This window comes from Lathamus discolor, chromosome 4 (assembly GCF_037157495.1).
Source record: "Lathamus discolor isolate bLatDis1 chromosome 4, bLatDis1.hap1, whole genome shotgun sequence".
Lineage (NCBI taxonomy): Eukaryota > Metazoa > Chordata > Aves > Psittaciformes > Psittacidae > Lathamus > Lathamus discolor.
The window spans coordinates 73,326,144-73,341,351 of NC_088887.1; the positions used below are offsets into that span (position 1 = coordinate 73,326,144).

At 39.0% G+C, this 15,208-nt stretch overlaps 1 protein-coding gene across 1 annotated transcript in view; it reads right to left on the reverse strand.

The window, feature by feature from the left end:
• Nucleotides 1–985: 985 nt before the first annotated feature.
• Nucleotides 986–15,208, reverse strand: part of IPO5 (importin 5) — a 43,464-nt gene continuing 29,241 nt past the window's right edge. The window contains exons 19-26 of the mRNA XM_065678034.1: nt 14,606–14,778; nt 14,062–14,173; nt 13,479–13,534; nt 9,608–9,730; nt 9,086–9,305; nt 6,175–6,403; nt 4,538–4,679; nt 986–1,717 (exon numbers count right to left, since the gene is read on the reverse strand). Of these exons, the coding sequence (XP_065534106.1) occupies nt 1,631–1,717; nt 4,538–4,679; nt 6,175–6,403; nt 9,086–9,305; nt 9,608–9,730; nt 13,479–13,534; nt 14,062–14,173; nt 14,606–14,778 (1,142 nt within the window). The 3' untranslated portion in view covers nt 986–1,630. The remainder of the gene's footprint in view (nt 1,718–4,537; nt 4,680–6,174; nt 6,404–9,085; nt 9,306–9,607; nt 9,731–13,478; nt 13,535–14,061; nt 14,174–14,605; nt 14,779–15,208) is intronic.

Sequence of the window (15,208 nt, forward strand, 5' to 3'; positions counted from 1 at the left end):
TAAGTGGACTTACTAGTTCTCTCACATTACCAGTATCATTTTCCGGATACATGAATACTTGGATTTCTGCAAATACAAGATGAACAATATTTAGCGAAGTAGAAACTGGGTATTTTGTTACACTGCTTGAGCTGCATCTAAACAAGCTGCAGCACCAACCCCTACAGTGAAGGAAGTTTGTGTCACAGACGTTTGGATATAATGGTGCTGGGCTGGTCTTGGTACCCCTCATTCTGTATTGAATTTGGCTTTTGAAACATTTTCTAAGGCAAAATTTATTTAGTAAGAGAGGAATTTGTTACATGTAAAGTTTTAGCTTTTCTTGTTCAAAGGGAGGAAAACATAACACCCTCTTTGAAAAGATTTTCATGTTTTAAGAGACTATTGAGATTGAAGAACACTGCAGTAAACAACTGAAAGTTTTAAACCCCAATGCATATAGCTAACATCCTCAAGTAACAAGTTTGAAACTTCAGAAACTTCACTCACCTTCACAGAGCACGTGATCTCTCACACTTACATTTGCTGCTTTGATAGCTGGCAAATACTGCTCTTGCAGTACCAAAAAGACCTGGAAAGGTTTTTGATTCTTTCAGGTCAAGCCATCAGCTCCAGGATTGTTTTGAACAAAACACAGGCTCCTGTAACAGTATCAGTGGCTGCCAGATCATGTTGTACATTTGCAGCTGGAACAACACTACATTTTATAATGTATACCTTAGGCAGTGAAATTGCATCTGAACACGAGAAACATCTTTAAGTCAAGATACGTAAATTTACTGTCATAAAAGAAATGCCATTAATTTTCCATTCTACACACTCAGGTGAAAAATTTGTTAGAAACAAACAAAAACGCGTAAAATCTGTAATAGGCAACAATATACAAAGTTTCAAATATAAAATCATGACTTGTATAGTTTGTCACTTGCATCTTTTCACAAGAGGAAATTAAAAGAACCACACATCACTGAACTTCTACACAAGCTTCTTGTGTTTCAATGTCATTTATTGAGGAGTGAATGAGATACTGTCAGACATGCCAAAGAGACTTCACATTCAAGGGCTGGAAGCTGAACAGCTTTCCTCATTGAGTCACTGTTGTTTTGGGGATCTGAAAGTCCGATCAATGAGGTCTTCATGCTTGATGTTTGTCTTCAGGTTTTCATCTTCTGATCTACTAACTTGTTGGGCAGAAGGAGATTTTCTACCCTACCAAGACTCACACTCCAATTAATACAATTAACACTAGATGTAGAGAAATGTTTATCTGTTATAACGTACGTCTACTGCTGGAAGTCTTAAAGCTGTTTCTTAATTCATTATGTCTAATGAGAAAATTCAACTTGTTTCCCTTTCGCCATCATAGGGATGGCTTATACCGTTAGAAAAATACTCTTCAGTGCTATTGTAGGGTTTACAGGAAACGTCTTCTGTGTTGTGGGATAGAAACAGATTTAAACACCGTTCTGAAAGAATGCTTCTTCTTGCTGCCACTGCCTGTAGGTTGCAGAAGAATGGCCTACACGCACTACAGTTCTGGTTTTACTCAAAAAAGAAACAAAAGAAACCTAAACAGTAGGGTAAACGTTTATTTGGAGTTAGTTTTCTTGCAGATGATAATTAAGGCTCTTCAAGCAGAGTTCAGTAGCTCCTGTATGGCTGCCTGTTGATCTGCATTGAGCTGTGATATGCATTCTGTCCACAGTTGTCCAGATGTCTGGAAAACAAAATGGGAAGTTGTCTTTAAGCAGGCTGTCAAGCTTCTAAGGCACACACTAAACTTTCACATGTTTACAAAGCTCAGCATTCACTGGGCTTATTCCTGAAATATATACATATCTATGCCAAAGAGAACAGACTGAAATCTTCAGTTACACAATCCTACACATGCTTAACTAGAGAAGCTCTAAAATGCTAAACGGAGGTGAGCTCTGGTTAAACAGCAGTGGAGTAATTCATTGGAAACTCCTGGGAACTCCTATAACTAAGTGGGTCAAATGACAATTGACACTCTTTAAGTTAACCATAGCCTAAAGCATGCTGCATTTTGCATGAAAGTTGAAAGATCAGCACTGAGGCAAAACTGAACCATGCCTAAACATAACAGTATCTTTTGGGCAAAGGTGCAACAGTCACATTCGCAGGAAGAGAACACTGCGACTCCATCATGACAAGCTACACACACTACATGCGTATACGCGAAATGCTGCTGCCCACACACAGCATTATTCTTTCGTGAAAGGAATGGTAAATTACTTCCCAGAGAGAATAGAACATGTGTAGTAGCATCTATCTGGGTAAGTGTAAACCCACGCTTTGTTGCTCCTCAGTATAACTCATCTGCGTTACCACAGCCCTCAGCTGAGATGCTAGCTTTTAAAGTCACCGTCACTCGGGACTGGTTCTAATAGCACCAGAAAATGCTGAAAACTAAAAAAGGTTGGGAAATAGGATTTATTCACTTATCAACAGAAGCTGGAAGCAACTGGCACCCTACTTTCTATAGAAGGATGATGACAGGAAAAATTGCAGGTGCCTGGCTGTAGGTCTTTAGATTACCTTTGTAATAGCAGTATACTTGAAGTAAGCCAAGAAATGCTTTAATTTATATTTGGTATATTTTATGTTCAGCTCTACTGTAATTCCCTTTTCTCCCCCACTCTTTAGGAAAAAAAAAGTAGTCAAAAATGAATTCACAGAATTCAAAAGAACTTGGAAACAAAGTCTTTGAGTTGGAGTCCGCGTTTTTAAACAGCATTAGGCATTTTAGACTCTCCATGTGCAATGGATTATTGCAGAATCAAATGTGCTCTTCCAGCACTTCTGACACACATTTAAATTAATACTCTACTGAAATATTTCTGGCCTGAGAATACCTAAGCATGAGCACAAAAGTTTGTGTTTCATTCCATCTATGACTATAATGCTGCTCATGTCAGATGCTGGCAGTGGAAAAGCTTACTGAGATCATTAGAATAAAGTCTGCCGGAACCTGGGAAGAAGCAGTGGCAGCATCTGGCTGACTGTTAACAGCCTTTAAAGTTCCTACCATGATATAAAACATTCACAGTGCTTTACCCAAGCCAAAGTACTGTGTGTGAAGACAGAAAGGGTTGGTAACACTATGCTAAAATTGTATTTAAAAAACAAAACAAAACACCCAAACCCATGATGCACTGTCTGAATGTAAATCATTCTCCCAGTGCAGAAGTCTTGTTTCCATATTAATGTTCCTACTATTCCTGGCCAAAAAAGGACTTTGCTACACACAACTGATCTCTAAGTGTATGGGCTATCGTATTGTTAAAAATCAACTAACCTTGAGCATTTAAGGTAAACAAATGCATTCGCATACCCTAATACAGAAGTTCCATACCCAAACTAAGCACTAACAGTATGGATTCATGTCTGTCAGTCAGAATCTAGAACAGCCACTCACGTCACTTTCACTTTGGAACTTCGCTTGATTTCATTCCTTTTACGCCTTCAGAGTTTTAAGAGGTCATTTTCTACCAGACATAACAGATCCTGCAGGCTGACATACTCATCTAAATGAATCCTTTCCACAAATCAAGTATTCCTAAAGTTCTTGACCCTGAGTTTTGCCAAAGCATGCAAGGTAGAATGGACAACAACTGAACTACTGCTGCTCCAAATCCTCTACATGTTTTTATCAGCTCTATGCGTGTGCTGTGGTTTTCTCACACTAAATCCAACGCACAGCACTGTGCCAGCTACTAGAAAGGAAAATAACTCTATCCCAGCAGTAACCAGGACAGCTCACCAGGCACACTACTTAGTATCATTAGGTGCTGCAACTGTCAAGTGTGTCTACATGATAACATCTGGCCCTGGGTCAGATCTGCCTTACAAGCCCTATCACTTACAAAACTGTAGAGAGCTGCTGCTTAAATACTTAAGACATCCTCATCAGCCATTACTGTAAGTATCTGTCATGGCATAAAGGAAGTGAACCTTGAGGCAGCTCCCCAAAGGTAGGAAAACCTTGAACAGTTGCCTATATCTGTACTGGATTAAAGAGGGCAGTAGTAAAATTACTTGTGGCTTGCACTCATTTTCTAGCAAAAATCCCAAGCCTCTACCATATTACTAGGTCACCACAGGGTGCTGGGGACCCTTACAGGAACCATACATATGCTGGATCAAATCCCACCATACAGTTCATTGACACAAAGGCAGATTTCTCTCCAAATTTTAATTTCTAGCTCAGAAAACACAATGAAACAACCCCACAACCAACCTATACTGGCTAGTACATTAACAATCTAGCTGCATGGATTGTTTGTTTGTTTTTAAATTAATAAGCTTCTGAAGTTTATCAAAAGAGATTCAAGTGCAAATGCTACCAAATTTTATCATCAATGGTTCAAGGAATGTCCAAGGATCTTCAAGATCAGTGGTTGAAGCACCATTCTTTAAGGAGGTAAGGCTCTCAAAACTTGTTTAACAGTTCAGCTACTTCTTCTGAAAGCAGATTCCAAATGTTCCCTTCATACCTAAGCAAGCATTTACTTACCTGCACTTGGCGCACAACATTAGCCAACCGCTTGATACATGGATCTTCATGTTTAATAGCTTCATGAATTTCACCATCTGCTATTATACCAAATATTCTGGGAAGGTTGGAATTGTTGGGACCGAGGACAACTGGGTTGTTGCTGTTACAATCAAAACATAATACAAATAAATTAATATGTAACTACAAAAAAAAAAAAGCAAGCATTTTCCCATGTAAGTTGAGTGATTTTGAAATATTTTATTCTAAAGCTGCTTATTTACGCTTAAGTTTCACACAGCTGAGTAAGTACACACAGCTTCATTGCCTACTGACAGAATGTTCCCTCTCTGGTTAATATTTAACCAGCTGACTCTTTAATCGGCCCACACTTTATCAGGAAAAAGTTCTGAACTGTACAGAATGGATGAGTTTATGCAGGCAGAACTGTAAACAACATGACACAAATACCCTGCCTAAAAGGGCTTGTTCCTCCCTCTGGTAGTGCTGCAAGGGGGAGGAGATTGTGTTACTGGCATGGGGAGAACCAGAGACTGCAGCTCTCTGCCAGCACTCACAGACAGCAAGCAAGCAGTTCTACTCCCTCTTCCCAGCCAAGTGTTGGAGTAAAGAAGTTTTGGCAACCAGGGATCTGGGTGAAAAACATGATCTGCTTCCAGCCCTGCTACCTACCGCTGGAATGCAGAAGCTGTGAATGTAAGGCTGACAGAGATCCAGGGAAGTAACATTGCAAGGCTGAGCCATGTGCACAGAGCTGGGTACAAAAGTGTGCTAGTACTGCAATTCCCAACTTCTACATATATCTGTATATGCATACATGTCAGTATTACTATGGTGTCTCCACACAATTATCAGTCCAGGGATCTCAGTTGCCGCTACCACCTTGCTTTAATAAAGCACCATGAGATACAAGGTATTCACATAGCAGAAAAGACTATAGGAAATCTACTTCTTTCCTATTTTTCTACTAAGATAAAATGTGGTGTCAGCCACAGCATGGCTCCTACATACTGTTTCAGAAGCTGACATTCTTCCACTCAATTATGAAGCGCAACTTGTACCTACACTGTAAGATTTTTTTCTTCCTCCACTGACTTATTGGAGGGAGCACAAATCTAAAGAATAAGCTGTGGGACAAGATGCTTTCAGGAATAACTGAAATTATTATTACAAACTTAAGGGAGATAGCACTGTACCATGAATTTCTCTCTGTATTATTTCTCTGCTTCATACTTTGTTTTGTTGATAATAAAGCTTTTGGAAAGCAAAAAGGTGCAAATCGACTTTAAAAGGTTATGAAAAGAAGGCTTGATCAGTAATGTTAATACGTGAACAAAATAACAAACATTTTCCTGGAATTTTCTGTAGAAGTTCCCAGCTGATAACTTTCTCATCACATAAATAAAAATAATTCCTGGCTGCTTTAATAAAGCCATACAGACATTAGTTAGGATAAGAACACTATTTTAAAAAACCAGCAACAACATAGTAGAAGGGTCAGTTTCTGACATTCCAAATTCTCCTCCCTAAAGCATGTGCAAATTAACCTGGCAGTTTCTCAGATTTGGAAAATGAATGCAAGGGAAGAATCTGCAAACAAGCTTACTTTCTGCATTGATGTCAAGACTTTGCCTTACCTCTCAATCAAGTCACACAGATAATTGAAAGTATAAACAGCTTCTTCTTTATCTTCATGAAGAGGAAGCCATGATAACCAGTGTGGCAGGACTTCTTCAACATTTACACAGTCAGGCTTGAACTTCATTATCTTTCCTACAGCTGAAATGCAGTTCTCTGTTGCATTGACATTCTCTTTGGTTTTGGCATCTGGTGACTGAATGACTCTCACCAGCAATGGAAGCGCCTCTAATTGTTAGATAAAACAAGAGTAAAGTTTATCGCACAATCAAGTTTTATGTTAGGAACATCACGAATTCCACATGTATGTATTAAAACCAGGATTTTTTTTTTTTTGTAGCCAAAGCACTAAAATACAGTCATCCCCATGTCCCACTGCTTCTAGGCTCTTCACTGCTCAAAAAAATCATATGAAAAATGGACAGTTAAAGCTATGCAAGCAAACATTAGAAAACAGCTACTGCAGAAGTCTGGATCTGCTTTACAAGTTCAGAAAAAAATAAGAATCTTCCTGTGCAAGTCTGATCTAAAAGATATTGTAGCTTATAGTAAAAAAAATAGGTAGAAGCATTATTTTTTTAATCTAACAGGTTCTAGAAACACAGGATGAAAAGCACTGATGGAGTGACATTCACATTAATTTGGACCATAGTGCATGTCTACAGTGTATACCTGCTGTACGTCTAGTGCTTGTGCACACATAGATATATAAAAATATATACGTATGCACACATACACAACTCCCACCATTAAAAGGTGCACTGGGAAAAGCTCATAGGACAACTCTAAACTGGTGAATCCACTGGGCATGGTTTAGATGTAAAAAAAAAAAATAAAATAATAAAAATCAAGCATCAGGGAAAATGCCAACTTCCTTGCTAGGTTAATAACAGTTACATTTTTTTAGGTCATGCAGGTAACCACAGGCACACTTAGTGATAGGACAAGGGGTAACGGGTTAAAACTTAAACAGGGAAAGTTTAGATTGGATATAAGGAGGACATTCCTTAGTTCTTTTCTGTAAGGGTGGTGAGGCACTGGAATGGGCTGCCCAAGGAAGTTGTGAATGCTCCATCCCTGGCAGTGCTCAAGGCCAGGTTGGACAGAGCCTTGGGTGGCATGCTTTAGTGTGAGGTGTCCCTGCCCATGGCATGGGGGTTGGAACTAGATGATCTTAAGGTCCTATCCCACCCTAACTCTTCTATGATTCTAAGTGAAGATTAATGTCACGATTTTAGTTGCTAGTATCTATGAGGACTTCAGAGCACTACACATGCATGCAGGAACAATTGTTCTTGTGTTCCTCTGCTAAAACTATAATGCTAAAGCTGTGAAATTCTGTATTGGCACAGAAAAGAGGTTATAGAATTGTGCAGAAAGCACACTTCAAAATAACTCCAATTACTGAGAGTGAGATCTCACACTACTTCATTTGCATGAGTAAGTAGCAGCTTTGCAGTTAAGAAATACACAATGACACTTGCTATATTAACTTCACTGAATTAGATTTGTGAAGAATTTAGCAGCTATGGAAGAACAGAATTAACCCTAAGATAGACAAGGATACTTCTATGGGGCTTATAAACTTTACAGAACTGCAAAAACTTGGTCATCAGACCTGATAGCTTGTGTACTGAATGCAGGATAACAATGCTGGACTTTTCTGCAAAGCCGAATTTGTATCACAGAAGTCTACTATGTCTACTATGAAATCCACTCATGTACGTACACAAGAATTTAAAACACTTTTTAAGTGCCTTGTAATAAGCTGGATGCTGTAAACTAGAAAGTTTTTTTATCTAAACGTAACTGAAGGAGAAGCCAAGTGTCTGAGTTTAATCAAAGCTTATTTATCCAAATACAAAGAAAAGGATTAAAGTTGTTACAACGTTTAAGTGGGCCAAGGTGAAATCTAATGACTGAAAATTAAAATTAGACTTGAAGAGATGTTGAACTTGCCCAAAACTTCAACATCAAAACCGTCTTGACCCCAGTCTCTATCCCATTAGTTTTAGGACAAGACATAAAAACCTTATGGAGAAGTTCACAAAGTATTTTTCTAGACAATTTTAAATGTGAATGCTCTGAATGGTTCACTGCAGCGTTTCCCCCCTGCTTTTTTCTTTTTTTTTTTTCTGAAAGACACCTCATCTCGATTGTCACCATGTGACAGTCACATTTATCCCTATCACATGGTTCTTATTTTCTTACATCATTTAATTCAGCTTTTCTTTAAGATTCCTGTGAAACACATATTTGAAACAGCTGGCTAGATATTTGCTTTAAAAAATATGAAAATCTTTTATAAGGGATGCTAGCTAGTGCACAAAATGAACTTTGTTGACTGGCAAGAAGAGTGCCAGGAGACAACCATTTCTTTAAATTCCAGATGAAGTTTTAGAGAAACCTCAAGAGACATTCAGAACATTTCATTTCTTAGTCACAGAAATCACACTCCTTTTTATATAATGGAAAAGCAGAGTGCTACATTTGTTATTAGTATTCTAGGCTACTGTTAATAGATGCTGTATAATTTTTTACAGACATTGAAAGGGTTTTGCATTAATATGTAACCATATTACTATTAATCCACAGAATTCAGCAACAGAAATGCTACTATACAAAACATTATTAAAATCCCAAGGAATTCAGAGACTTCACTAATCACCACCAGTCTACCACAGAGGTTACACTGGCAATCTACCTTGCTGCCAAAAGGAAGAGACCTCATTAACCAGAAGGCCAGCAAATCTTAATTATTCTCCTCCCCAAATCCCACATTCCAATAGTTTTATCATAGAATAGTTAGGGCTGGAAAGGACCTTAAGATCATTTAGTTCCCACCCCCTGCCATGGGCAGGGACACCTCACACTAAACCAGGTCACCCAAGGCTTGACGCATGTACATACCTGTGCAAAAAGGACGATAGCTGTCTCCGCCAAATTGTGCCATAACTCCAACACCATAGGCAGCTGCTTGCCTAACCTCTGGGCTGTTGTCACATATTGACTGGAGCATTGGCCTCAGGAAGTATTCAGCGTACTTGAACGAGGAGGGGCTGCAGTGCTCTACAATATCGTCAAAAATGCACAGCCCCCACTGCCTGTCAGGCCACGGCCTATGTGGACACTGCATCAAAACCAGGTAATATTTAAGTCACCTTAAAACTGGTATTTTGTACAGTCAACAATTAGATCAACAGAACAATCATAGTAACAGTGGTCTGGTAATTTTGTTAAAATCCTCCTGGATTAAATTTAATCTTATAAACACACAATTTTCTGCTAGGATACTTGCAGTAATAGCATAAACAAAACAAAATCCAGGTGAATATCTGGTAAGATATACAAATTATCTACGAAGTTCTCTAAGATTCCAGTATGTTTAAGATTCCAGGCCTATGAACACATCAGAGCAAGTCAGGTACTTACAATTAGGTTGACGATTAGTGGAAGTAGCCTTTCAAACCACGGCAGTACCTTCTCCTTATAACTGCTGAATATTGAGTGCAAAATGTCCGACACTTTAGTCAAAACATAAACGTCATTGTCATCCTGATAGGAAAAGGACACAAGTCGCATTAAGACTAATGATCTTAGAAAGAGTGAAAGTCACATGAAATGCCAAGGTGTCTAAACTAACGGAATAAAGTTCAATGATTTGGTTTTGTAAACCCAGTCTTTTAATGTCCACTATTTTTCAGCTCTTGATCTAATCAAGAAAAGACAGAACAGTTTGGGCTGGAAGGGCCCTTAAAAATCATCTAGTTCCAATCCCCTGTCATGGGCAGGGACACCTTCCACTAGACTAGGTTGCTCAGAGCCCCATCCAACCTGGCTTGAACACTGCCACGGATGGAGCACCCACAACTTCTCTGGACAATCTGTGCCAGTGTCTCACCACCCTTAGAGTAAAGAGCTTCTTCCTATTATCTGATCTAAACCTCTCCTCTTTCAGTTTAAAGCCATTCCCTCTTGTCCTGTCACTATATACCCGTGTCAAAAGTCCTTCTCTCCAGATTTCTTGTCTGCCCCTTTAAATACTAGAAGGCTGCTGTAAGGTCTCCCCAGAGCCTTCTCTTCTCCAGGCTGAACAAGCCCAACTCTCTCAGCCTGTCTTCACAGAAGAGGTGCTCCAGCACTCTGAGCATCTTCATGGCCCTCCTATGGACCTCTTCCAACAGGTCCATGCCCATCTCGCACTGGGGGCCCCGGAGCTCAACACAGCACTGCAAGTGGGGTCTCACGAGAGCGGTGTAGAGGGAGAGAATCCCCTCCCTCAATCTGCTGGTCACAGTCCTTTTGATGCAGCCCAGAACATGGCTGGTTTTCTGGGTGGCAAGCTCACAGTCCTGGCTTATACGTTATGTTTCCATCAACCAATACCCACAAATCCTTCTCCACAGGGCTGCTCTTAATCCATTCACTCCCCAGTCTGTACTAATACTGGGGATTGCCCTGAACCAGGTTCAGGCCTCTGCATTTGGCCTTACTGAAGTTCACAAGGTTCACACTGGTTCACTCCTCATGCTTTTCAAGGCCCCTCTGGATGGCATCTTTTCCCTCAAGCACATTAACTGCACCACCCAGCTCGGTGTCATCTGCAGACTTGCTGAGGGAGTCCTCAATACCACTACCTACGTTGTTAATTAAGATATTGAACAGTACTGGTGCCAACAGAGACCCCTGAGGGACACCGCTTGTTACTGATCTCTATTTGGACATTGAGCTACTGAATGCAATTTTTTGGACATGGCCATCCAGTCACTCCCTTGTCCACCAGGTAGTCCTTCCATCGAATCTCTATCTCTCCAATTTAGTAACAAGCATGTTCTGTGGGACCATGTCAAAGGCTTTACAGAAGTCAAGGCAGATGACATCAGCTGCTCCTTCTTAATCCACCAACACAGCCACTATATCATAGAAACTACCAGATTATCTGGGCATGATGTGCTCTCTGTGAAGCCACATTAGCTGTCTCTAATCACCTCCTTGTCTTCCATATGCCATGACAGAGCTTCCAGAAAAATCTGTTCCATGATCTTACTGGGCACAGAATGAGTCTGACTGGCTGGTAGTTCTCAAGAGTACTCCTTTTTACCCTTCTTAAAAATGTATGTCAATCGCTATTGTGTAGGACTTGAATGTTTGTTTCAGGGACAGAAAAATTCTAGCACGATAAACACTGTCGTGTGCAAATTTACTGCTTCAGTGGATTCCCTTTACAGAAGACAGAAGGTCCTTCTCTCCTTCTGTACCTTACAGATACTACAACAAGCTTTTATTGAAAAGTAAATGGGTAACTGCTTTTGTGACAGAAGATGGTAGCAAAAATGTAAGAAATATGAATCCTCTCCTCTTGCTACTTCATTTTTTCACCTTGCTCAATTATTGCATCAAACTGTTGAAGCAAAGTTCCTTGGTTCAGGTCCAGCTATCAATTTGTGTTATGGCTGCAAGCAAGGATTGTTCCCTGGACACATTTCCATTCGGAAAAACCCTTTTTGTTTTAAAGCAAGTTCTGCTGTACTTGGTACGGCTCTTTTAACCAGTTTAAAAGGCAGGGGAACAGAATACTGGTCAACAGTTTCTGGTCCCTAGGGAGAAACTAGTAAATATTTCTCATGTAACAGACAGCCAGACAGCTTCTCAGAACCGGATATTTAAAACCTTCCTGGTCAAGCAACTTTTGCATTGTCAGGGCATAATTCAAGCAGTAACTCTGGAACATACACATGAACAAAAATAGAAAAAAAGAGAACTGCTACAGCACACCGCAAGGTCCACCTGGCCTGGTATTGCTTACTAATAGCCAATAACAGATGCTCAGGGGGAGAGCTTAGCATATGCCTCCTCTCTATCACATCAGCAGTTTAGTTATTGCCTAAGCTGGGGCTGTATCTGGATATCTTACAGGAATTACTGTTTGAACATCTTTTGTGACTTCTGTACTCCCTTATATTTCTGCTGCCTTAAGGTAAGGGCTACATAAACAAATTCTGGGACTTAAGATGTATATCGTTACCATATGTTAATTTGGTCTATATGGCAAATGACACCCTGGTCTCACTCCTACTTTCACAGGGTAATGCAGACATGTCTTCCTTGCAGTCTTAAAAAAAAAAAACCAACTAAAAAATATCAGCAAGCTCAAATGGAAATTAAAGCATTTTTAAACGCCTTGCAACTCTGTGCAGAATATGGATTCAGCTTTTCTGAAACTGCTGCTTGCTAGCATTTTCTCTCATTATCAGTACACAGTGACACGTAAGAAATAAACCACTTAACTCACTGTCTACAAGAATGACCAGCAAAGCAAGTAAGAAGAAGAAAAAACAGAAAGGCTCTTGGCTCAGAATTTGAGTTTTGTTATTTTTTTGATCCCAAGCAGTATGTAGGTGCCAGAACTCTACCCTTTTGAATGCTGGCCTAATGCTCCCAAAGGAAAGGGGCTCAAGAACGGTGCTGTTATTTCTGAAAGTATTTACATATGGGTGCCTGATCTGTTATGAAAGACTCTGGAGTCTGTATCCAGGTTAAACTCATGTGAACAAGTTTCACAATTCAGCTTCACAAGCTTCACACCTGCACTGTGGCAAAAAAAAAAAAAGTTCTAGTTCTTAAATTTACTGAGCATCCTTTACATCTCTTGTCATAAGCAGCAGTGACTTCTTATTACTCCATAATACTTCTTATTCCATACCAATGATAATTTTATAGAACTATTGTATCTCTTCTACAGTCACCTCAACTTTTAATTAAAAAAGTCAGTTTGGCATCTTAGAGGAGAAGCATTCACTTTGGTATTCTCTCATAAGCAAACACATTATGGCAGCTATTCATCCTGCTCTCCTCCTCTGATACTATTTTAGGTCCATTCTTTTTGAGACAGGCTCCTAACCTGACATGTCAGAGGTATGCTCAAGGTTAAGAGCCACCTAGGTCATAAGGCACAAAGAAGAAGGAAGTCAGCAGGGCTAGGCTTTAGATAATCACTAAATAGATGACTTTAATACAGCACTTTACAACAGGCTAAGAATTGTTTGAGAGGATTAAGAAAATTAAGAGCCGTATCCTGAACTTCCTCCTTCAGTATACCAGACTAGGAAATGTTCTGTATTTTATAATTCAATCATGTAGAGTGACCTTCTTAGTGGAAGTTTTGAAGGAATATGGTAACATACATTCTTCCAGAAAGCAATAATTCTGCAGATGCACTATGCTTTAACTGAGTAGCATAGCATATCCATGTAATGTAGTTTCATCCTGGTGCTCTGCAAGTGGAAAAGCTCCCCAAACTTACCTCATCCTGTAATGACTCTTCAACTTGTTCATCATAGTCTTCATCTTGTCTTTTCACTGAGATAAAAAAAGAAATATTAAACCTTTACATTTCTACACAAAAAGCCTGTGAAAGCAAAAACAAACAAAGAAATAAATTTAGAAAATAGGAAACAATAGCTGAAGATGTAACAGGAATTTTGTCTTTAAGGAGCTTCAAAGAGCTTTCACAGAGAAACAAGAATAATGAGACAGCTCAGTTTAGGAATGCATGTAAAAGCACACGAAATAGAAATATACACACCAGCTTGTCCACAAGGACAAGAAAAATGCATAGAAGAAGAAGCTACCAGCACTGTCTTCAAGTAAATCTGTCCATCAACTTTTGATTCAACTGCAGAATGTCTGCAAATGATGCAACCTTCATCCTCCCAGAGCTCACAAATTTATCTCATGGATTCTGTTGTTTCAAAGCCCAATTATCTTACATAAATATGCAAATTAAAGAAATCTGAACTAAGCTTTTTTGTGTTCAGAAATTATTAGGAATTCTGCTATAAAGAACAGCCATTATCCCATGTCAACAGGAATTTGTGTTAACTCACCTTGTCTTAATTCTTGGTTTTTAAAGTGCTCTTCTAGTTTGCCTTTCAGTATTCCTCCAAGTTCTTCAAAGTGTTCATTGTTAAGGCATCCATCTCCCATTACATCAATGCACTAGTGAAACGAAATTATATTTTCAGCTTTAAGTTACAAGAGCAGTTTCAATTAAACCTAAGCACATAATACGAATACATGCTCTGCTTTAACTGATCATTAGCAGAAATTATACTAATAGAACACACTAATCAATGCTCAAATTATACAAGGCAGGCATAGTACCACTACACATTCTAGGCACAGAACTTCAGTGCTTTCGGTTTAAAAATTAATAGATCATTATTTTAGGTTTATACTTTGGTATTTTGGTTCTTGCAAAAAAAATACAACTAAGTTTTCAACCAGCTATAATATTTACAGTCAAGCCAAAATTCACAGAGGAAGCTTTGCAATTCTTCCAGGCATTTAAACGAACATCAAACTCACGTCCTTTCTTACTGTAAAAAGCTACAAACAGTAACACCACTAAATTTGTAAGGAAGAAGTTACCTTTGCAAAAGAATGCATTATTTCTGAGAGGACATCTGAATCTGGTTCTGTTCCAATGGCTTTGATGAGTGCATCACACATGAAGTGCCACATCTGTGTGAGGTACTCTGGCCCACGAACTCTAGCACATTCAAGAAGCAGGGGCATTGACTCTGCTGCTGCCACTCGAACACGTTTCATTATTAAGGAAATAAAACAATCAAGGCCAACATAAACTGCTTAGAATTTAAGTACCCACCACCATAATGAAGTTATTAGTTTTCTACCTGAAATCTATTTCTTTTATTGTAGTGTATTTGATTTCTTAATTAGATACAGATTAAAAACACAGAAAAATTAAACTTTAAGTTGTTTCAAGACTGTTTCAAGCCATAACAGAAAAGCTATTCAAGTTCTCCTTCACTTTGTTGGCTCAAACAGCACTTTCTACTACTTTCTTTTAAGACTATAGACATATTTAAAAAGAAACTAGGGGAAAAAGTAGGATACATTGTTTTACACACTATTTTAGGCAATGTCCTCTGAAACAATTTCTGCTGTAAAGCAACAGAATTTTTTAACACTAACACTTTCAGTATGTTTAGGAAAGCAGTAAGCATGACT